This window comes from Eumetopias jubatus, unplaced genomic scaffold, assembly GCF_037043125.1.
Source record: "Eumetopias jubatus isolate StellerSeaLion01/CBP00866 unplaced genomic scaffold, mEumJub1_p1.0 scaffold_4, whole genome shotgun sequence".
Lineage (NCBI taxonomy): Eukaryota > Metazoa > Chordata > Mammalia > Carnivora > Otariidae > Eumetopias > Eumetopias jubatus.
This window is the reverse complement of record NW_028274810.1, coordinates 147049015-147073306: the sequence shown is the minus strand read 5'-3', so window position 1 is coordinate 147073306 and position 24292 is coordinate 147049015. Positions and strand designations below refer to the sequence as shown.

Here is a 24292-nt window from a genome sequence, read left to right as displayed (position 1 = left end):
TGGCCAACAGACAATGAAAAAGTGCTCAACATCACTCAACATCAGGGAAATCCAAATCAAAACCTCAGTGAGATACCACCTCACTCCAGTCAGAATGGCTAAAATTAACAAGTCAGGAAACGACAGATGTTGGTGAGGATGCGGAAAAAGGGGAACCTTCCTGCACTGTTGGTGGGAATGCAAGCTGGTGCAGCCACTCTGGAAAGCAGTAAGGAGTTCTTAAAAAGTTGAAAATAGAGCTACCCTATGACCCACCAATTGCATACTGGGTATTTACCCCAAAGGTACAAATGTAGTGATCCGAAGGGGTGCATGCGGCCCAATGTTCATAGCATCAATGTCCACAATAGCCAAACTATGGAAAAAGCCAAAATGTCCATCAACAGATGAATGGATAAAGAAGATGTGTATACACACACACACACACACACACACACACACACACACACACACACACTGGAATATTATGCAGCCATCAAAAAACACGAAATCTTGCCATTTGCAATGACGTGGATGGAACTAGAGGGTATTATGCTAAATGAAATAAGTCAATCAGAGAAAGACAATTATCATATGATCTCACTGATATGTCCTCATATCAGTTTTAAGAAAGAAGACAGAGGATCATAGGGGAAGGGAGGGAAAAATGAAACAAGATGAAACCAGAGAGGGAGAGGAACCATAGGAGACTCTTAATCTCAGGAAACAAACTGAGGGTTGCTGGAGTGGAGTGGGGTGGTCGGGTTGGGGTGGTTGGGTGATGGACATTGGGGAGGGTATGTGCTATGGTGAGCGCTATAAATTGTGTAAGACTGATGAATCACAGACCTGTACCCCTTAAATAATACATTCTATGTTAATTAAAAAAAACTAAAAAAAACTATGTGGAATGTTAGAGAGTTCTCAGTATACAGGATTGTACCCCACGATACAGTATGTCTACTATCCCTGGCCCCTGCCAAGTAATTACTAATAGGACCCCCACACTCTCATGACAACCGGAAATGCTCCCTCCCCCACCACATATTCAAAAAGACTCCTAGGGGTAGCACCATCTGTACTGAGAACAACTGGCTTAGATGAATGAGGCTGGACACTTTGCATTTCAAACAAAATTGAAGTTTGGTTAGCAAGAAAAAAGGGGAATGGCTATGGAATAGGTAATTAATAGTGCCTGCCAATAGTAGGAACTGAGTCTCGCTTATTTTCCTGTCTTCTCCAAATTCTTGCACAGTTCCTGATGTGTCGTAAGTTCTCAATGAGCTTTCTTGAATGATTGAAAGAATAATTGGAATATAAGTGATGGAAAATGGAAGCCCAGCACTGTGTGAATTTTGAATTTAATAAAGGAAAGGATGATCTTCCTTAAGGTGGTTAAAGGGCTAATCATTATAAATCTAGGCATGTTAGCAGGAGTCAGGAAGTGAGCTTTGATGTGCTGCTGTCTGTGCCAGGATTTAGAATTTCTGGTCTTCATGTCTGCGACAGGCTCTAGAATGAAGACTAAGAGTTAAATTTACATCAGTGAACCCTGTTCAGCAATGGAAGGTTTAGGGGAAATATTTTAAGTTTTCATGTAGGTAGTATATTCAGTCTTGAGAAGAAAAAAGTGACACAATTAAAAATCAGTGAAAGCCTCAGTCCCGAAATCCTACTCCTCTTTCAGTGCATTCTCCTTTCATTGTGTCCCTTTCCACTTCACTTAGTCTATTCATCCTGGCATTTCTATCATAGCCTGAGACATTTTTAAACAATACTCTTCCAGGAAAAATATTTAGAAATAGAAGCAAAGGATTTTGTTTTGTTTTCTCAAAATGTAAACCTATTATTAGAGAGAAAAAAATTCACGGTAGGAGAAAAGTTGGTTTTGCTTCAGTTTGCTTCCAGATTTAAGTAGAAAAGAATGAAAATGACATTATAAAGAATTTTATCTCTTTTTATGAAAAAGATAATCTGTAACTATGGATCATGAAGACAATATATGAAAAGCAAGTCTTTCTCAAATAGTGCTCCCAATTTCCTTTGAATATATAACTTTCGCTGAATTCAAAGGCATGAATCAGCATGGGTTTAAAAATAGTTGTTTAAGATTTTGAAGGGTATAATAGTTAATATTTTTATAGTTTGAATTCAAGTAAAGGAACAATGATTTCAACCTTTGTATAAAAAATAAAGAGTATTTTTAGAAAATGTACGGTTTAAGTTTAGACATTTTAAGTGTCCTGTAATTGTTCAAGAGTGCACTAGATTTTTTTTGTCAGTTATGTTATGAGTATTTAAGAATTTTAAATGGAAGAAAATCTTGAGTGTTTTTATAAATGAATTGCTTGACTAATGCGCCTTTTGTAAGCGCATGAGTTACTTTTGCCTCAGTGAAAATTCCAAGGAATAACCAGACAGTAATAAGTAGTGGCTTGTTTGAGGATTTTGAGGAACCTTGTATGCAATCCTTGCCCTGATGTGGAATCTGGATGAATTCTCTGTGCTGAGAGACAGGAAGTAGTGATGATCAGAAAGAAAAGAGCTGAGAGATGTCCGTCGATAGATGAATGAAGAAGATGTGGTGTATACATATACGATGGAATATTACTCCACCATCAGAAGGGACGAATACTTACCATTTACATTGACATGGATGGAACTGGAGGGTATTATGCTGAGTGAAATAAGTCAATCAGAGAAAGACAATTATCATATGGTTTCACTCATGTGTGAAATAAACAGGGCAGAGGACCGTAGGGGAAGGGAGGGAAAACAGAATGGGAAGACATCAGAGAGGGAGAAAAATCATGAGAGACTCTTAACTATAGGAAAAAACTGAGGGTTGCTGGAGGGGAGGTGTGTGTGGGGATGGGGTAATTGGGTGATGGGTATTAAGGAGGGCAGGTGGTGTGATGAGCACTGGGTGTTGTACTCAACTGATGGATTGTTGAATGCTACATCTGAAACTTGTGATGTCCTATAAGTTGGCTAATTGAATTTAAATTAAAAAAAAAAGGAAAGAAATTTTCCTTCCTTTTTTGTCCTCCCTCCTTCCCTTCCTCCCCTCCTTTCCTCCCTTCCTTGCTTCCTTCCTTTTCCCGGCTGCTTGAGGAATGGGAACCGTTCTTTGTGTCCCCTATTACAGCACCCTAGGGCATTTTGCTCCATATATGTTGGAGCTTCAACAGTAGATCTCAGTCAGGCTCTTTTACTGCTATAGCTTCCACTATTTCCCCCCAAATACTTGCCCTTTTCTCCAGAGCCCATGTTTTGTAAAGCCTTTATGTCTTTGCTTGGGTTGTTCCTGTGTTGGGTTACCTTTTCTTCAGTGCCACTCCCACCTCCTTCACATGCCCTTCAGTACCCTTTAAACCTCTGCTCAAGCACTGGCCTCTTCATCCCCTCCTCCGTTCTGTTCTTGCAGAACCTTGAAACTGCCCTAGTTACAGGGATTTTTACATTCTGTCTTCCTATTTATACTTGGTAGCTCTTTGAGGGTGTGGATATTCTCTCACACATTTGCATCTTCGGTGCTTAGTAGGTGATCGATAAATTTTTGTTAAATGGATGGAGAGATGAAGTTATGACCCAAACAGGACACTGTTTACAGTTAATAAAGAGGAAATGTTTGAAATGAGTAGTACTACTTGTCTTTGTTGATCCATGGAATTCTTTTCTCCCTTTGCAGACTATAAAAAAAAAAATACTACTATAGCTTGCTTAATTTTATTTCACTGAAATGATGGTGTAGGGATATTTGTATTTTTGAGTCAGGGTAGACTAAAGTCTTTCAGATCAGCCCATCCTCCTAGTGATCCCTTAGGGAACTTTCCTTGGGTCAGTGTGGAGCCAATGCTTTGCGGTAGATTAAAATGACTTCTAACGATTGCATCATTCATGATTTTATCAAATTCTTTTGTTGGGGGAACTATTCACATGTTTATCACTAATTGTGAAAAATTATACATTTTGATTTTCCTAAAATTAGCTGTGAGCTACTAGAACTATCCCCTAGTACTAATATGAAAATATTTGGTGAGTAAATCTGTATTTGTGTTATCAAAATCCTTCTTGATTTTATGCACCAAACTATTTCTACTTTTGGCCTATGTCTTTTCACACTGAGGAGGGCTGGTGTGTTTTGATTCTTTCATGCAAATAAACTGGTGCCTTTGATCATTTTTCTCATTTGAATTGACTCCAAGTCCAGAATGAATTTTTTGGTGTATGGTGACCCTATATGTATGAATCAGGAGAATATTTCCTCAAGCTGTCCTTGATTATATTGGCCTTTATTTGGCTTTATTCTGTCTCTGTATTTCTCTATTTTAATTTTTATTCTAAATCTCTGTTTCTTGCTAGGAATGGATAAATTATATATTAGATTGCATTATTTGTTTTTAAATTACATATTATAAATTACATATTATTTACAGTGTTTTTCATAAGTGGAATGTGACATAGCAATATTTTCTTCCATTTTTGTTACATCTCCAGCTAGGTACTGTTAGTAATAATTCTATTTATTAATTAAAACGTGGCCGGGCTAATGTGTCTTCCTAAAAACAATAATAATAAAAGACTCTTGCAGTATTCCATTGGAAAGATATATAATTACGCATTTTAGCCAAGAATTACATCAGTAATTTTTAGGTTATGTTCTAGGGAAAACCAGGTTTAGAATCAACTAATATCTGTTTAGTGTTTACTTATGTCAAGTGTTTTAGGTGATTTCTCATGTAGTTCTGTGCCTTTGATCTTAGTAAACTTCCTAAAGTACTTATATTACATTCAGGGAAAAACTGATCCATTGAAAGGTAACAAATCTATCATCTTTAAAATTAAACTACTTTTAAAAATAAGTATTGTATTTGTGGGATTGAAGAGAAAGTATAGTTAAGTTATTAAGAACAACACTCACAGTTCCTGGTTTATGTTTTAAAGTAATTGCATCATTTTTTAGTGTCAAAATTAATTTAACTGACCATGCTAGCAGGCATTAAGAATTATTATCAAAATGGCATGTTTTCTATTAATTCAACTGACATGTATGCAAAAAGATGTAAAGATGTTAGATGCGGGCACTTGTTTTCTGAACATATCTTCTAACCAGAATGTAGCCTACAGATGATGTCGCAGTGCTCCCTCTGAAAGCGGTCCCTTCTTCTCTGCCTGTGGAGCCATTACTCGAGTCTGTCTGGAGATGTCATGTCTTCTCTATAGCTTTTCATGATTTCTTTTGTTCTTCTCTGTGTTCCAGTGCTAGTCTATATATGAGACTGGGTACATATTTTTTGTTATAGTTATTTGCTTCTCAGATTGCATTTGGGGGTCCTTCATTGAATTTCTATTATATGTAAATGCATACACTTTCCTATAAGAAAACAATTCTTACTCTTCCGGGATGTCTGCACTAGTTGGTCCAGTTACCTGTTTGATTGTACTTGCTGGTTTATCTGCTACCTAGGAATCACAGCACAGGCCCTGTTTCTGCAAAACAAGGTATGGACTAGGGATTCCTAAGCTCTTCTGTATCTCCACAATATTGCCATTATATGATTCTAATCCATCACTAGAAATGTATTATGAAATAGTTAATATTTAAGGGATGCTTAGAGAATTTTTAATGAGAAGTAGATACTTGTAGCTAGTGTTAATTGATAGAAGTGTTATTAACCTTTTCCTCTTTTTTTTTTTTGAAAGAATGTACTTTGAAGAATAAATTACAATCTGGTGAGATACTTTCATGGTTTAATAAAATTTAGCTTTTAAAAACAAGCATAAGTAATGTTGACTATAGAAACCAAGAACCTTGCATATAAATAGTTACAATAAAAAGGAGAAAAACATCAATGTACAGTTTTCATAATTTTTCAAAATATTTTAAACATGATAGTAACTTCTTATTCCTTCAGTTTCCTTGTAAAGGAGGCAAGATAAGTACTCTAAGATCTAGAGAGAGTAAGGGCTCATTCATTCCTTAAATGAAAATGTTGAGCATTTACACATGGGTACCAATGATTGAAGGTACAATGATGAATAATTTACCCTACTTGACTTCAAGAGTAGGAGAGACAAATTCATAAACAAATATATTAGTTGATAATGTTGTCAATTATGGTAGAAGCATGGAAAATGGTGCACATAACTCTGGAGTGGTGTTTGGTGAGACTCCACAGAAGAGGTGATTTTTAAAGGATTTTCATTAAAGAATGAGTGGAGATTTGCCAGAAGAAGAGGAATAAGGTGAGGAGAAGGGTCTTGCAGGAAAAAAGAAGGAAAGTATGTAGAGATCCAGAGTTATGAAAGAGCCTGGGTATTGGAAGAACAGTGTCAAGTTCAATGTAGCTAGAGCATTACTGTCCAATATAAATATAAATATGTAAGTTAAAAATCTCAAATTTCATATTGAAACATAAAAAACAGGTGAATAATAATATATTTTACTTAACCTAATACATCTGAAATATTTATTTTTTTTCATACTTAACTATGAAGTATTCGATTTTAAAGATTAAATCAGGTCTGTATTTTACACTTAGAAAACATCTCAATTTGGGCTAGCCACAGTATCTAGAAGCTTCCCTAATATGTGTGTGTGTGTGTGTGTGTGTGTGTGTGTTTGTGTGTGTGTTTAAGAGAGAAAGAGAGGAAAAGGGTAAGGGAGGAAGAGAGAATGAGAAAAAGAATGAAAACATCTGTGGGGTGCCTGGGTGGCTCAGTTGGTTAAGCATCCGACTCTTGATTTCAGATCAGGTCATTATCTCAGGATTCTGAGATCAAGCCTGGAGTTGGGCTCTGTGCTGAATATGGAGCCTGCTTAAGATTCTCCCTCTCCCTCTTCCCGCTCTTGTGCTCTCTCTCCCTTTCTCTCTCAAAACAAAACAAAAACTAAAAAAAGAATGAAAACATTTGTGTGCTCTAGAGGGGGAAATGGAGAGATGAGGCTGTGGTTGTTGTTGGAGCATATTTTGAAAGGCCTTGTATACTGGCTGAATTTGGAATTTATCCCTATAATATAGTAGCTTATGACTGTGATTCTCAAATTATCTTTAGTGAAAGGCCAGTTTTTAAAATTTCAAATTTGTTGCAGACTGATACTTTTGCAAAATAGAACAGCAATGAATTAGAAAAATGAAATAAAAGACATACAAAGAGAAGCACCATTTTTTAATCATTAGATTTGACAAATGTACAATTATTTGTTAGTTGTTTATAAAGATGTCTAAATTAATGCTATCCAATAGAATTTTTTATGATGATGGAAATGTTATGTCTGTGTTGTCCAATATGGTAGCCCCTAGCCACATGTGGGTATTAAGCATTTGAAATGGGGCTAGTATGACTGAAAAACTGAACATTTTATTTAGTTTAAATCAATTTAAATTGAAATAACTACATGAGGCTATTGTCTACTTTGTTGCACAGCACTGGATAGGTTTACTCTCAACTTCTGTATCTACTGTAGACTACTGAAAACTAGCTGTGAACTAGGCTTGGTCCTCAGACCATACTTTAAGTAGCATTGTTAAGAAACTAACTCATAGAGTTGTTGTGAGGATTAAATGTGTAGCAGGCGGAATTAGGGAAAGCACTAAGAAAAGATGGTATTTGTAGGGGCCTCAATGGATGAGTTCAATAGACAGAGCGGAAAGAGCCTATTAGGTACAGGGAACTCTAAAACCCATTTGGATAATATTCTATTTAGAGGGAGGGGCAGCAGACAGTATGGTTTTAACCCTATCACTGCTACCACACTGCTAACACTCTCTTTCTTTCCTGGTTGTCTTATTTTAACCTTTTAGCATAGCTTAAACTGGATCACTAGGTAACAAATGATTCTGTGGTTTTAGTAAATACTGCCTATTCAGCCAATCATTGCCTCTTTATACTTCATTCCTGGGAGTTATGGTGCCTGAAGTTGATGGTGGAAGTTGGGCAGTGGTTGAGAAGGGAAGGGGATTCCTGTTTGAAAAGCAGTCCCTGGGTTATGGCAGGTAGCTGTGAGATTCTTTCCCCCTAAAACATGTTTCTTACTTATATATATTATTTTAGGAAGAAAACCAACTGGAAGAATCAATGAAGTTCCTTCTTTTCACATTTGTTGGTGTTGTTCACCTTTTCTCCCTGAACTCTGGGAAAGTGATATATAAGAATGACATCTCTCAGAGGACTTTTCAAGAAGTAAAAGAAGAAATAGCCCACTATGGAGATGTTGCTAAAGCAATCATCAACCTTGCTGTTTATGGTATAGCCCGGAACAGATCCTATGAGCGATTGGCACTTCTGGTTGATACTGTTGGACCCAGACCAAGTGGCTCCAAGAGCCTGGAAAAAGCCATCCAAATCATGTACCAGAACCTGCAGGAAGATGGGCTGGAGAATGTCCACTTGGAGCCGGTCAAAATACCCCACTGGGAAAGGGGAGAAGAATCTGCTGTGATGCTAGAGCCAAGGATTCACAAGATAGCTATTTTGGGTCTTGGCAGCAGCATTGGGACTCCCCCAGAAGGTATCCTTTGTCTTTTCAAGTCAATTTGCTGTGTACGTTATTAAACTAGTGTCATGGGACATAGTTGATTACAGTATGCATGATTCATATTATAATTTAGGTGATAAGAAGGATGATAGAATCATTTCTCATTCCATTGACTTAATGAGTTATCTATTCTTATATTTGTTTTTCTTCCTTTTTCCTTTCCTCCCTTTCTTCTATTTCTTTCTGAAAGAAAGTTTATTGTGTAGGGTCACTTTTTATTTTTATTTTTTTCTTGCTTATTTTTCATTGTTATGTTAATCACCATACATTACATCATTAGTTTGATGTAGTGTTCCATGATTCATTGTTTGTGCATAACACCCAGTGCTCCATGCAGAATGTGCCCTCTTTAATACCCATCACCAGGCCAATCCATCCCCCCACACCCCTCCCCTCTAGAACCCTCAGTTTGTTTTTCAGAGTCCATCGTCTCTCATGGTTCGTCTCCCCCTCCGATTTACTCCCCTTCATTCTTCCCCTCCTGCTATCTTCTTATTTTTTATTTTTTCTTAACGTATATTGCATTATTTGTTTCAGAGGTACAGATCTGTGATTCAACAGTCTTCCACAATTCACAGCGCTCACCATAGCACATACCCTCTCCAATGTCTATCACCCAGCCACCCCATCCCTCCCACCCCCCACCACTCCAGCAACCCTCAGTTTGTTTCCTGAGATTAAGGTCACTTTTTAAATGAAGATCTACAACAATTGATCTGATATTTATTAGCCCTATCACTTAGTAACTTGTAGCTAGTATAACATTAGTTTTCATTCTGTGGAGCATTGAGATAAATGTGTATAGGATGGAAAAACTATAATTTCCTCCAAGCAGCCTCAATGTACAGAAATTTTTAGAATTAATGAAATGGGGAACAGATCTTTACACATGGAATTGATTTGGGGTTAATTATTTTTATAGAACCAGAGGCCTCAAAAGCAAGGAATTATCCAGGGTGAATTTCTACCTTTACTTATCAGCACCCTAGTTCAGCTTCATCAGATAATATAAATGACTAGATCAGGGATATATAACTGGTCACTAGTGATCTGTGAATCAGTCTTGGACTATTCATGGACTGTTTTCCTATGGACTGTTCATGTATTCATGGACTATTTTCCTATGGCAGAGAAACTATTTTATAGAAGCTAGTTCTGCATGGAGCACGGGGTGTTATGCACAAACAATGAATCATGGAACACTACATCAAAAACTAATGATGTAATGTATGGTGATTAACATAACAATAAAAAATAAAAAAAAAGAAGCTAGTTGACATTCTCTAAAAAGTTTATAGAAAGTTCTGACCTTCTCTGATGCCAAAAGAAAGATCCAGTATAGAAGTAGATGGTCAGTTTTTTTTTAAAAATCTGTTTTGAGGTAAAATTCACATACCATAATATTCACTCATTTAAAATTTACAATTCAGTGGTTTTTAGTATATTCACAGAACTGTGCCTCTACTGCTACGATCTAATTGTAGAAAATTTTCATTGCCCTAAAAAGAAACTTCATACTCATTAGTAATTCCTTTGTATCCCTCCTGCACCTCCCTCCTAAGCCCAAGGCAACCACTAATTTTCTATCTTTATGGATTTGCCTATTCTAAATATTTCACATGAACAGAATAATATACTGTGTGGTCTTTTGTGACTGGCTTTTTTCATGTAGTGTAATGTTTTCCAGGTTTATCCATGTTGTAGCATGAATCAATACTTAATTCATTTTTATTATTGAATAATATTCCATTTTATGAATATACCACATTTTATCTATCCATCAGTTGATGGACATTTGTTTTTTCTTATCTTTTGCTATTGTGAATAACGCTGCTAAAAACCTTCATGCATAAGTTTTTGTATGGATATATGTTTTCATTTTTCTTGGGTATATACCAATGAGTGGAATTGCTGGCTCATACAGTAACTCTATGATTAACTTTTTGAGGAACTGCCATACTCTTTTCCCAAGTAACTTTACCACTTTACATTTCCATGAGTGTATTCCAATTTTTACACATACTTCTCAATACTTGTTATTGTCTATCCTTTTGGTTATGGCTATCCTGGTGGGTGTGAAGGGATATCTCATTGTGGTTATGATTTCCATTTCCTTAATGATTAATGATGTTGAGCATCTTTCCATGTTCTTATTGGCCAGTTGTGTATCTTCTTTGGAGAAATATTCAAATCCTTTGCCCAATTTTTAATTATGCTATTATTATTGAGTTGTAAAATGTCTTTATGTACTCTGGATACAAGTTCCTTATTAGATGTATGGTTTATTAATGTTCTCTCCCATTCTTTGGATTCTCCTTTCACTTTATTGATGGTAATATTGCTGCAGAAAAGTTTTTACTTGAATTTAGCACAACCTATCTAATTTTTTTTGTTGTTGCTTGTGCTTTTCATGTTATATCTAAGAAACCTTTGCCTAAACTAAAACCTTTGCCTAAATCTCTGCCTAAACCTTTGCTGAACCTTTGCCTAAACAAAGATTTATTCCTATATTTTCTTCTAAGAGTTTTATAGTTTTAGCTCTTACAGTTAGATCTGTGAATTAATTTTCATATATGGTCAGGTAATCCAATCTTCATCCTTTTGCATGTGGTCATTCAGTTGTCTCAGCATCATCTATTGAAAAGACTATTCTTTCCTCATTGAATTGGGTGTATTACATTAATGGATTTTCAGATTTTAAACGAACTTTGCATTCCTGGGATAAATTCCACTTGGTTATAACATAAAATTTTTTTTATATATTACTGAATTCATTTTGCCACTATTATGTAGAGTAGTTTTACATCTATACTCATAAGGGATATTGTTCTGTAGTTTTATTTTATGTGTGTGTGTGATGACTTCATCTGGTTTGGTATCAGGGTAATTCTATACTCAAATAATTGATTGGAAAGTACTACCTGGTATTTTATTCTTTGGAAGAGTTTGTGACAGTTTGGTATTAATTCTTTAAGTTTTTGGTAGAATTCACAAGCTATCTGGTCCTGGGATTTTCTTTGTGGGAAGATTGTTAATTATTAATTTAATATTTTCCTTGTTATAGATCTATTCATATTTTCTATTCTCAAGTCAGTTTTAGTAGTTTGTGTCTTTCTAGGAATTTACTCATTTTGCCTAAATTGTGTAGTTTGTTGGCATATGGTTATTTACAGTATTTCCTTATAAGTATTTTTATTTTGTGAGGACAAGGATCCAAATTACTGTTTGGTGTCACATATTTTCAGCCTGAAGAATTCCCTTCATTTTTTTTTTTTTTTCAAAGCAGGTCTGTTAGCAGGAAATTCTCCAACCTTTCATCCATTCTTACTTATTTATTTAATTTTCATTTTTGAAACATAGTTCTACTGGATAGAAGATTCTTGGTGAACAGTTTTTTACTTTCAGCACTTTGAATTTGTCATCCATCGTCCTTTGGTCTCTGCTGCTTCTGATGAGAAGTCCCTTGTTAATATTATTGGGATTCTCTTGTATGTGATGAGTCATTTTGTTCTTACTGATTTTCTTTTTATTTGTGGTTTTCATAATTTTGATTCTGATGTACCTAGGTGTCGATGTCTTTGCTTTTTTCTTGCTTGGAGGTTGTTGAGCTTCCTGGATGTATCTAGTGTTTTTTATCAATTTGGGAAGTTTTCAACTATTATTTCTATGAAGATTTTTCTACCCTTTTTTGCTCTTCTGGGACTTCCACTGTGAGTATGTGGGTGCAGTTAATGGTGTTCCACATTATTCTGAGATTCTGCTCATTTTTCTTCCTCCCCCCTTTTTTCTCTCTATTCTTTACGTTATATAACCTGTATCAATCTTTCATCAAGTTCACGGATTCTTTCTTTTGCTAGTTTAAATATATGGTTGAGTCCTTTACTGATTTTTTCAGTTATTATAATTTTCAGCTCCAGAATTTTTTTCCTGCAATTTTTATGTCTTTATTGATATTCTTTATTTGCTAAGACGTTGTCATCATACTTTTCTTTAATTCTTTAAGTATGGTTTCCTTTAGTTCCTTGAACATATTAATAAAAGCTGCTTTGAAGTCTTTTTCTCATATATCCTACAACTGGGCCCCCTCAAAGGCAGTTTCTAAGGCCTGATTTTTATCCTATGTATTGGTCACACTTTTGTATTTCTTTTCATGTCTCATCATTTTTTTTTTTGTTGAAAACTAAACATTTAAAATAATATATTCTAGCAACTCTCGATACTGATTCTCCCTTTCCCTCTCCTGCGGGCTGAAGGTTGATGTTGTTTTTGTTGTTTGCTTTGCCCTTTATTTGTTTAATGATTTGATTGTACTAACTCTGTGAAGTCTGTTTCTCTCACAGTGTACAGATTCTAATGTCCCTGTTTAGAGTGCTTTTTTCCCTCCTTTTTTAACTTTTAGTATGGCGTACTAGGAGTCAGCCCTGGATCCCCATAAACTAATTATTGGTTAAAGGTTGTGCACAGATCTCATTAGTTAGTTATATTTTTCCCCTTTACTGTTGGATGTACACATGGCTAGGGGGCTGTTACTAAAACTTAAAGAGTTTACGTTTTTGCCCCAAGTTCAGCTACAGCCTAGTAACTTGGAAGTTCTTTCTACCATCAGCCTTGAGAGGGTACAGCCTAGGGCATGTACATACTCTTCCAACTTGCTAGGATCCAAGTGATTTTATTATTATCTTGTTTAACAATATTTTCCTCCGTATCAGAATAGCTTATTTTTCAGATTGCATTTGGTCAGTTCCCAGTGAAGCTTCTGGCCTTTGTTGATGGATCTGTGTGCAGCTTGGGAAGCGTTTTCAATCTGACCTATGTCCTGTTTTAATTGTTCCTGAATAGGAATATGTGCATAGCTTTTCCAGTCACCAGGGTTTATTGTGACCCCGAGAGGGCTTTTCTTGGTTGTTTCTTTTACTTCGTTGTTTCTGTTAAACTTTGGATTGCTCTGCCATTTTGCTTGGTACTAGCAATATCATGAAGCTTCTAGTGCTCCTTTAATTGTTTTCTACCAAGCTCTCCATTGTTTTCAACAACACCCTTAGGCATGGAATTCTCTGTGTTCCACTCCAAATATAATCACTATCCTGGGTAAGAACTGCAAAGCTCTTCCTTTTGTTTGCTTGCCTCTTTGCTAGGAGAACCTTGCTACTTCCCAGGAACTAGGCACAGTGATAATGGTCTTTTTCTTTCAGAGTGATATCCTTAGCAGGTGCTAGAAGGGGAGGGTGGTAGCTCCTGGTCTTCTCAGCTTGCCTCTCCCATCGTGGGACCTCTGCCTATGAGTAAGCTGATAGACAGAGGTGATCAGGATCCAAGTACTATTGGTGGCTACACTTAAGGTAGAATTTCTACCATATGAGTTGGGGCTGGGTAGAGGAATAGGGCCTCAGCCTTTTTGGAGTGGAGTGCCCATAATAGTGTTTCTGTAACATGGAGCTAGGGATGGGAGAAGGAAGCAGGCCATGGCCCAAATGCTATAGACTCTCATTATTCTCAGATTTAGCAGTTTTTCTTGAATGAATGTTTGTCCATTTGCTTTAGACCCTTAAGACAATTTTGAGAGACTTTAAGTGATTTTTTTAAAAAATGATTTTTCTCAGTTAAATGTTTTGTAGAGGACAGATCTGTGAAATTTTTCACTCCAGCATTCTGGAAGTAACCCTGGGATAGTCTGTTTTGATTTCTCTGAGGTTGCATGAATAGGTGACCTCTGAGGTTTTAGGGGAACCCCTCAGCTTGGATTTTGTAGTGTCAACCAGGAGTTTTGTTTAGTTGCCTCTGTTATGCAATAATTTGTGTTAGGCACCATATTATTAAAACTTCTTTTTCCTTTTTAAGTCTTTCCAACTATCTTAAAAGGTCTAGCTTTTTTTTTCTACGGATGAGAAAACTAGACTCCAAGAGGTGAGGTAGTTTGCCTGTGGTCATACAACCAGTGAGAGGCCAACTGTCAAACTCCCGAGTCTGTGCTTTTAGTTGTAAGACTATATTGCTTCACATACAGATACTTTAATGTTATTTTCATTTATATAAGGTTTCCCTTTTTAGCCATCTGACTGAAACAGATCTGTCTCAAAAGCTGCTGATACCCGTACTGTGGCAGCAGAATATATTGGTGTCTGTACCTTCTTTTTGGACATGTTTTCTCATTCCTCTTTCTTTCTTATCCTCATTTCTCATTCTGTGGCTGCGCCTGATCTTCCTTGGCTATCTGCCTGGTATTGAAAACTAAGCCAAGTTACTGATTGCTCCTGGGGCCTTCAAAACCCAGGGGAAGTGAATTTTCCTCACTAGAATCTATTGTAGTGTTCCAAGGCTCACTTTCACCCCACTTCTTATTCCATGGGGCTCAAAGTAGATAAACAGTTGTCTGGCAACTGGGCTATTTTGAGCTCTGAGGACACTGGAGAGTTAGGCTGAACCAGGTATGGAAAAATTCCCCCTGGAGATAGTGTAAAGTCAACATAAAGGGACCTCCATTTGCAGGTAGTGTGGTGCAGAACCCATGTTGTGTCCTTGGTTTGGCCACCTACTAGTTGTGTGACCTTGGTCCAGTCTTTTAATCTCTATGGACTTTAATTTTGTCACCTGTAAAATGAGAGATGGCTGACATTTGAATCTCTAAGTTCTCTTCCAGATTGAAAAGGTTGTGATTTTTATGAGAATTCACAAGGGATCAGTGAAGCTAAAGTTCATGAGAGCAGGGGTTCTCCCAGGCATATGCTATGGAGCAGATTCCTTACATAACCAGAGTTGATGTTTTTAACCATCCAATTCCAGAGTTGAGTATTACAGTGTTTGTTAGTTTATTTGCGTGTCAGGGTTAGGGCTCTGTGAGTTATCTGTGGAGAATTGGAAGAAGACAGATGCAAGTTGGCCCAGTAAGATGAAGATGCTGAGCAAAACTTAGAAGTAAGACAGGACAAAAGTATAATTTCAAATCAACCCCGAGATAGCGTAGCAGACATAAGATTTAAATGGACTGAGTGAAAGAATGAGAACCAGCAGCCAAATCCAAGAAAGGCTGATAAATGGGCAAGAAAGAGGAACTTGGGCAGTGTTGTTAACCCTTCCTCAGTAGACATAACTTGGTAGGTCTCGTTATATAGTCTCTGAACCCAAACAGCAGATCATTGAGTACTTATTAGTCCTCTATGGAGACTGGCATCTCTAGCTCTACCTCTACCTCTAGAGGTACTGGGCTTTCCCAAAATATTATATGTTGCAATTTGTATTGAGAGCTCCTGGGAGCTCCTGAAAAGCTGGACTGAATCTTACCCATCTCTCTATCCTCAGCACCATACTTAGTGCTTATTAGCTATTCATTCAATGTTTGAGGAACAGTGAATTATTTTAGGTAGGTCTTTCCTTAGAATGTTAGTCGCTTGTAATAATAAAAAAATAGTGGTTCCTTCTACCTATTGATGATGTTGTTGACCCATCATAATTTGCTAGATTTTTCTGATTATAAAATCAGTACTTGCTCATTGTAGAAAACATGTACGTAAATATAAAAGTAATAAAAATTGTCTGTGATCTTTTCTACCACAATTGTTGCTGACATTTTAATTTTTCTAATTTTTCCATATGCATATATATTTTTGTTTTATTTTATTTATTTTTAAAGATTTATTTATTTATGTTAGAGAGAGAAAGAGTGCACATGTGAGCAGGAGGGGCAGAGGGAGAGGGAGAGGAAGAGCATCTCAAGCAGACTCCCTGATGAGCACAGAACTAACGCGGGCTCGGTCTCATGACCCTGAGATTGTGACCTGAGTCAAAACCAAGAGTCAGATGCTTAACCAACTGAGCCATCCAGGCACCCCATATTTTTGTTTTATAAATTTGAGATGAAACTGTATATATTTGTGTCCTTTTATGCCTATATCATGGACATTTACCACATACTAATAAATATCCTTTGGAATAAATTTTAATAGTTACAAAATACAAATATATAATAAATAACATAACCAAAACCCTCTTTTTGGAATCTTGGTTATTTCTTTCTTCCTTTTTTCTATTGTTTCAAATAACAGAGCTATATGAATCCTTTAATACAGAAGTAAGGATAGATTTTTAAAGGAGAGATTTTTATGTTTTTGATGAATATCATAAAGAGGAATGATGGGGATATTCTAGGGAGTCTTAAGAGGGTGGCAAAAAATGACTTTGAAACTGCTCCTATAGATATAAAAAATGGAAATAAAATTCTTAGAAACCATTTTTCTATCCAAATATTTTTAATTATGTAAAATGGTAATATAATAAAATGTATATATCATTATAATATACATTTATAATATAACGTAAATAGTATATTTAATTATTTAAAATTTTAATATAAATACTGATATTTTTAGGCTCTTGATATATTTGTTAAATTGTTTTCCAGAAAATTATACTCATCTACTCTCCTGTCAGCAGTTCATCTTAGTATCCTAATCCCTGTGCCTTCATATGCATTAGGTAATTTTTTCTAATCTTTGCTTAAAATGATATTTCACTATTGTTTAATTTTGTAATTCTTTGCTTATTGGTGAAACTAATATTTTCATTTATTTATTGGTTACTTGTATTTTTCTTCTTTAAATTATCTGTGAATATCCCTTGCCTACTTTTCTATTGGTACTTTAAAGATTTTCTAATTGATGTATAGGAACTCATTACATAATAAAGATTTAAATTCTTTGTTGTCACCTGATTCAAATTGATTTTTTAAAGCTGTTGAAATAATTTGTATAGATTCATTATCTCCTTTTTCATTTCTTCTTAAGAACTTATTTATTTCTATTTTTGAAGAAGGCTGGCTGTCCCTTCAGCCAGTCCTAGTTAAAAGACTGTAAAACAGCAAAATTGACTAATTTATGCTCCCTCTGCCCTATCAAAGTGCTCCAAGAAACTGAGTTCTTTAGCTCAGTCTATACAGACTTTGGAACATCAACCTCCTGGTTTGCAGACTGGTGGGTGACTTGCTCTTGAAACGCTTAAGAAACTTAAGAATGCAGTCAACCCGGACTTAGATTTTGGGCTGAGTGTGCTGATTGGTACTTCTGCTGGGTCATGTCAAAGTATGTGTACCTCATGACTTTTCTTCATGGAGATGATTTAGGAGTGGGAGGAAGAGAGGTAGAGATAACACTAGACTGGGCTTAATGTATAGAACTGACTAGCAGTTAATGTTTAGTTGTGGAACTACTCTAACTGGGTTTAAATTTAAAGCACACATGGATATATTATAGGATTTTAAATTGTTTTCAGAATTATTGGGAAATCTCATAATGCAGACTTGCTCATAACTTGAACTTTTCAGGAGTGAATTTGAGAACCATTCTGTAGAACCAGGCTACCAAGACTGCTATTGCTTTTCTTAGATAAAGCAATGGCTTTTATCAGAAAGTTGCTGTAGGAAATCCAGACATTACAACAATTGTGCTTGCCTCTGAAATAGTAGAAGCAGTAGAAAGAAGCCTCCACCTAATTCTGCCTTCTAGATCTTGTTCAAGTGCATAAAATTGGTGCCACTTAAATTACTTCTAGAACCCTAGCTGTAGGAAGAAATTTAGATTTTTAGGTTTCTAGTCTTTATATATAGAAAAACACATTTAAAGGAAGTTGGAGGGACACATGCATGGCTCAGTGGATTAAGCACCTCCCTTTGGCTCAGGTCATGATTCCAGGGTTCTGGGATCGAGTTCTACATCAGGCTCCTTGTTCAGGGGGGGCCTGCTTCTCCCTCTGCCTGCCGCTCCCCCTGCTTGTGCTCTCTCTCTGACAAGGAAATAAAATCTTTTAAAAAATTTAAAAAAACTTCTTTAAATAAATAAATAAATAAATAAATAAATAAATAAGTTGGAATGTCTGTTGAATGCCAATTGCCCATATCTAACACGATGCTCGTTTCGTTATACCTCTTTGGTAACAATATGATATGAATTTTTTTTGCATAAATAAACAAGCAAAAAAAATACCCATTGATTATATAGTACACATAATACCACCAATAGCAATTTGGTCCTCAGTAGCAAATGAATTGTAGTGACTTTAAAAGGAATAAAAAGATTATAAGGAGAGTAATTATGAAAAAATGTAGGGGGCATATATCCCTGGGCATGCTGATGGATTGAAGAGAAATGTTCTAGGCTGATTGTCAAGTTTGCCATATAAATTAAAGTGGGTTCTCTCCGTCATCTTTTCTACTGTTTCCTTTTGGATGCTTCTCTTTCCTAGGCCTCATCTTTAAATGTTGGTGTTTTTCAAAGCTTTCTACCTATAAACATTGTCTTTAAGTAATATGATCCAGTCCCATGGTTTTAGGTACCACCTATATACTTAATGACTTTTAACTGTGCATATATGTGCTTGACATCTCTCTGCAGTTCCAACAACTACTGGATGTTCTACAAGTCCCACGAACTCATCATCCTATCACCCTTTGTTTCTCATATTTGTTAATGATGTTATCATACACCTAGGCACCCATGCTTGGAGCTTAAATCTAATGTCTGAGATGGTATCTTGCTTTCATGTTTTTATTCTCTGCCTGGAATGCCCATATTTAAGGATTCAGCTCAAATGCCTCTTCTATGGAGACTTCTTCTATGCTTGCTCATCCCCAAACAAGTATTGACCTCTTCCTCCCTTCTGTTTTTCCTGTACCCTATATATGCTTATATCATAAGCATTTCTCTGCTAGATAATAAGCCTCTTAGAGTTAGAGATCCCAGTTTCAGTGGTTCTCAACTGGGGGCAGTTTTGCTCCCCAGGGGGAAATTTGGCAATATCTGCACACATTTTTGATAGTTGTGACTGAGACAGGGTACTGCTTGCCTTCAATGGGTAGAGGCCAGGAATATTGCCAAACATCCCATAATATACAGAAGAAGCCTCTTTTCCCCCTCAACAAATAGTTATCCATTCCAAAGTGCCAATAGTGTTGAAGTTGGGAAACTTTGCCCTACTCCTTAGCATGATGTCTCATGCACAGAAAAGCTTCAAGAAACATTAGTTGAGTGAATTAAGTCTTTGCATTTATCTCGTTCCAACATTTAGTTGGTCACCAAGTCTTAAATGACTCCTTTTCTCCATCCTCACTGTGGCATCAGAGTTCAGGACCTAACATCTCCTGACTAGTGTTATAATCATCTCCTAATTGGTTCTCCTGACCCCAGTCTCATTTTGATCCATTTCAATATCACTGCTTCAGTTGTCTTTGTAAAATATGGATCTCATTATACCACTCCGTTGCTTAAACTCTTTTCATTCTTCAGGGTATAGTTCAAATTCTTACAGCCTTTTAAAAAGCGACCCCAACCTGTGTTTCTAGGCGTTATGTCTAGTCTAGTTCCTCCGTAGCCACACACCTTATGCTTCAGCTACATGGGCCTAACTGCTCTCACCTTGACATGTTCATACCAATTTGCCTTAAAAGCTGCTTCTGGATCTCTGGCTAACCTAACCTTCACCCTAATCCTAATCCTAACTCAACCCAACCCAACCCTTCTCTGCTTGGAGAATTCCTACTCATTTTAAAAGAATCATTTAAAATGGATCTTTTCTTTAAGTCTTTCTTGAATCCAAACCTAGTAAACTTAATTGTTCTTTCATCTCTATTCTCTTAGGACTTTGCCTATAGTATGCAATAATCACAATTTATTGAAGTCAATTGTTTACATGGTCCTCTCTGCTGAGGAACTGTGACCTCCTCCAGGGTAAAAGCTCCATCTTATCTTGGTATCTCCTTTAGCACTAGTCTTAGGATCTTACATACATAAAAGCTCCATCTTATCTTGGTATCTCCTTTAGCACTAGTCTTAGTGCCTTATGCAACAGATGCATATTAAATACCCATTGATCTGATGTGAGAAATGTCACACATTTAAAAGAGATATTAAAAACTCATTCACACTCAAACAAGTTTCCTTTAGCCCTATGTGACTTCCGTATGTCCTTTATGTCCTGTCATATCCAAATAGCAGTAAGTTTTGGTGTGCATCTAAAGTAAAGGCACACAGCAAAGAGAAAGATAAATGAACATCAATCAAATCATGATTAGGTTGTTTGCCAAAGTCTATTCTTTCTGAAAATTTAAGTAGCATGGACTGGAAAATCTAGAAAGGTGCAGTTTAAGCATATTCCAAACTCTTACTGTATTCATATCATAGGAACTTAAAATAGCCTTCCTACACACTCTTAGCACATCTACCAAAGGAAGACATTCCAAAGCCAATAATTTCGATCCATTTCTTAGTGAGGTGCTAGCTAATTTGTGCACAAGGCCCCATCATAAGATAATTGGTTATTTGCCTCTGTCCTCTTCTTGTCCTTTGGTCTCATCAGGGAAATAGCATTTCCAGTTTTTTTTTTTTTTTTCAGGGCTTAATCTTTGTCTGATATCTAATCACAGTGTGAGCAAAAGTGTTCTAGAGAGCCTGTATCCACAGGTGACTCTTGGAATTTGCAGGTATGAGATCAGCTGAAGGATCTAATTCCAAAGTGTCAGAGGTTACAGATTTTCTCTCTGCACCAAGGCAGGAGTAGGAATGAGGAGGAAGGGGCAAAGGGACTCACATTTATTGAATGCCTTTTATACACTAGTCATTGTGCAGATTCTTTTAATTATACATTGTCTTTTGGGCTAGGTATTGTTCACATGTTACAGATGACGGACTCTGGGAAGGTTAGCACTTTGTTTGAGATCACACAGCTAATATGTGACAGAGTCTTGCCCCAAGTCATGCCTTCCCAAGAGACTTTCCTCTTCACCTTGCTTCATGGTGGATATTTCTGCCCACATCTTTCAGGTACTTCTATTTTCCTCTTAGCTGTTTCCTTAAGAATGGGACTTACACATCTATCTCCTATGTGCCTTCACACTCTCACACAAACACAACTTAAGAAGCACAAACCATAAAACAAAAACATTACTGAATTTGATTGCATCAAAATTAAGAATTTCTACAATGAAGGATACCATAATGAAAGATGGCAAAATGGGAGAAGATCTTAACACTGTCTAAAGTTTTTATGAGATTAATATGTACGCTATGAACTATTGGAAATCAACAATAAAAAGGCAGTAACCCTAGTAAAAAAATGGACAAAAGCTCTAACTGAACAATTTAAAGAAGAGGATCCCTAAAAGCTAACACGTATATAGAGAGAGCTCAACTCATTATTAATCAGAACAAAGCAAATTTTAAAAAATAATGAAATAATTTTATGGCAGAGATGTAAAGTTGGGGGGGTTGTGAGGACATAGGAATCCTCATGCACTGATTGGTGGACATGGAGCATGGTGCCACCCTTTTGGAAAACATACTGGTAGTATTTAGCCAACTTAAAGATATTTTCGTACTCAGTGACCCAGCAATTCACTTCCTTGGTATATTTCCCAAAGAAATTGTCAGTGAGTTACCTAAGGGTGCATATATAAGGATAATTAGGATAGTCTTATTTGTGGGGGTAGGGTCCATCTGGAGGTCCCTCACTAGGAGAGTAGACATGTAAGATGTGGTGGGTGCCTCCCAGGGAATGTTTTACAGAAGTCAGAATCAACAGACTAATGTATGAATAGCAATATGGATGGATCTTACATACATAAAGCTGAGTAAAAATAATAAAAAAATAGAATGAAATACTAATTCATTTGCATACATATATATAAATACAATTTTGCATGCACAGAGAATAATATTTCACATCTAATAAGAAGACACGTAAACAAAAAACATCTTAGAATGGTTGTCCACTTAGAACATGGGGCAGAGGTGGGAATGAGGAATGGGGTTAAAAGAGAATAAATAAGTTTTAAAAACAAGCAAATAAAAGACGTTTGCCTTGAATAGGCCAGTGATGATGGTATACTCTGAATTAAGGAGTGTAATTAACCCAGCGCTCCTCATTTGATATTAAAAGCAAAAATCCACTTGCTGCTTGAGGCATGAAGTTAAGGTAGGTATGTGGATAATTTGTCATTTTCTCCAGGAGAAAAGAAAGCTGCTTCTCTTTTACTTTTTAAACATTATCTGGTTCCTTCTTCCCCCATAATCTTATGACATTCACTCAGATTTATGCTTATACAAAGTGAAGTCTTGACTTTTTACTTAGTGTTTTTAGTTTTCATATATTTTTGTCATTGTTGTCTTCTTAGTTTCAAAGCTTCTGGAGGACGGCTGATGTCTCTTCATTTGCTTTGTAGAGCTTTTAGTTGGACCTTTAGATCACATTAGTGATATTCCCAATGTTTAATGTTATGAAAAATCTTCCAGGAAGAGGTTTTCTTTTGAGATTTTGAAAGTATAGACGATGTGCTCTGTAGACTTACTGCTGAAATAATGTGGGTTGATAGGCCCCAGGTGTCCTTTCTAATAGACATCCTTATCCAGCTCACATTTCATCCTTTTCTTTAGCAAATCTCTCAGATTCCTTTTTCCTAACAGAAACCATCACTGGTTAATAACTATAGGTTTTTGATAACTGATGTTGTAGGTGAATTTAAGAAATGTGTTCAGTAATCAGAAGGTTATAATTAGCATTGAACTTAATCATGTAGAACCAGGAAATTTAGGTATTTCTTCTCCATAGTTGGGGTTCTCTATGTCTCTCCTTTTACTGTTTCTATTTGTGTCTCTGTTATTTACTCTGCTTGTTTCTCTGTCTCTTTCTCTGTACTTCTCTCTACTAACCATCTCTGTCTTTCTTTCTCTCACTCTTTTCTCCCTGTCTCTTTCTTTGGTTTAGACTCTCTTTTTTGGCTCTTTTTGTTTTCTGCCTCCTAGTTTCTGGTTCATAGCATCACCAACAGAGTAGTCCAGAGCTGATGTGTTTGCAGCTATGTCAGATTCTTGGTCTAGATTTAACTGGAACTTCTATCTTTTTCTTAGTCTGTAAAAATCCTCTTTGACAGCCCCATTGTAGTCTTAGAATTATAGTCCCTGAAGCAAAGTGGTGAGTACGTATTTTGTACTCATAGCAGTAAAGAAAAGTTTTTTGATGAATTTCACATTGAAAATGGTTTCCTAAGAATCAGAGCCATTTTGATGGCTATTTGGGAAAATGCATCAATAATATCAATTAATGGAAAGTACTCTAGTTTCTCCAGGGGAACTCAAAGGCCAAAGCCTTATGGGGCTCCTTACATTCTTGATTTCCTTTGTATTGAGAAATTGCTTGGGAAATTTCCAGGAAGTTTCAGAGCTTTATATCATTAAATTGAAACATTTTTCTGAGGAAAACATTAAGAAAATTTGTCTTTTTTAGAAATAGATGGCTTAGAGGTTTTGGATCAACTACTGGTAAATGCATTAGATGCCCATGGCCTGATTGACAAAGTGGGTGATCAGTAAACCACTGGGACCAGATGACATCCATCCAATATTTCTAAAGGAAATTGAGGGTGAAATTGTCAAAATTGGTTAAATTGTATTTAACCCTTGTTAGTTGCCATTGGGCTTAAGAATTACCAGATTTTCCTTGGGACCACATTCTATAGCAATTCTCCCAAGAGGACCTTGAGAAGTACATTTTGTTGGTGATCATTATATATTACGTATATTTGACAAGGTAATGTATAGGGCATTTCTAAAAGGTACATCTAGATGACATATTGGAGGGAAAATGGTGTCCGGATGGTGGTGGAAGCCTAGGGTAGGGCCAGATTGGGTTTATTGCCAGTGGGAACTACTGCACACTTACAAAGAGGGGAAGTTCTGGATAAATGCTTTCCAGAACACATTCTTTTGGTTCTGTGACAAATGGATGGGAAAGAAG

At 36.3% G+C, this 24292-nt stretch overlaps 1 protein-coding gene across 4 annotated transcripts in view; it reads left to right on the top strand.

Annotated features, from left to right (window-relative positions):
- Positions 1-24292, top strand: part of CPQ (carboxypeptidase Q) — a 448443-nt gene that overhangs the window by 94073 nt on the left and 330078 nt on the right. For all 4 annotated transcript variants that reach the window (XM_028112909.2, XM_028112923.2, XM_028112924.2 and 1 more), the window contains exon 2: positions 8038-8494. In XM_028112909.2, the coding sequence (XP_027968710.1) occupies positions 8062-8494 (433 nt within the window). In that variant the 5' untranslated portion in view covers positions 8038-8061. The remainder of the gene's footprint in view (positions 1-8037; positions 8495-24292) is intronic.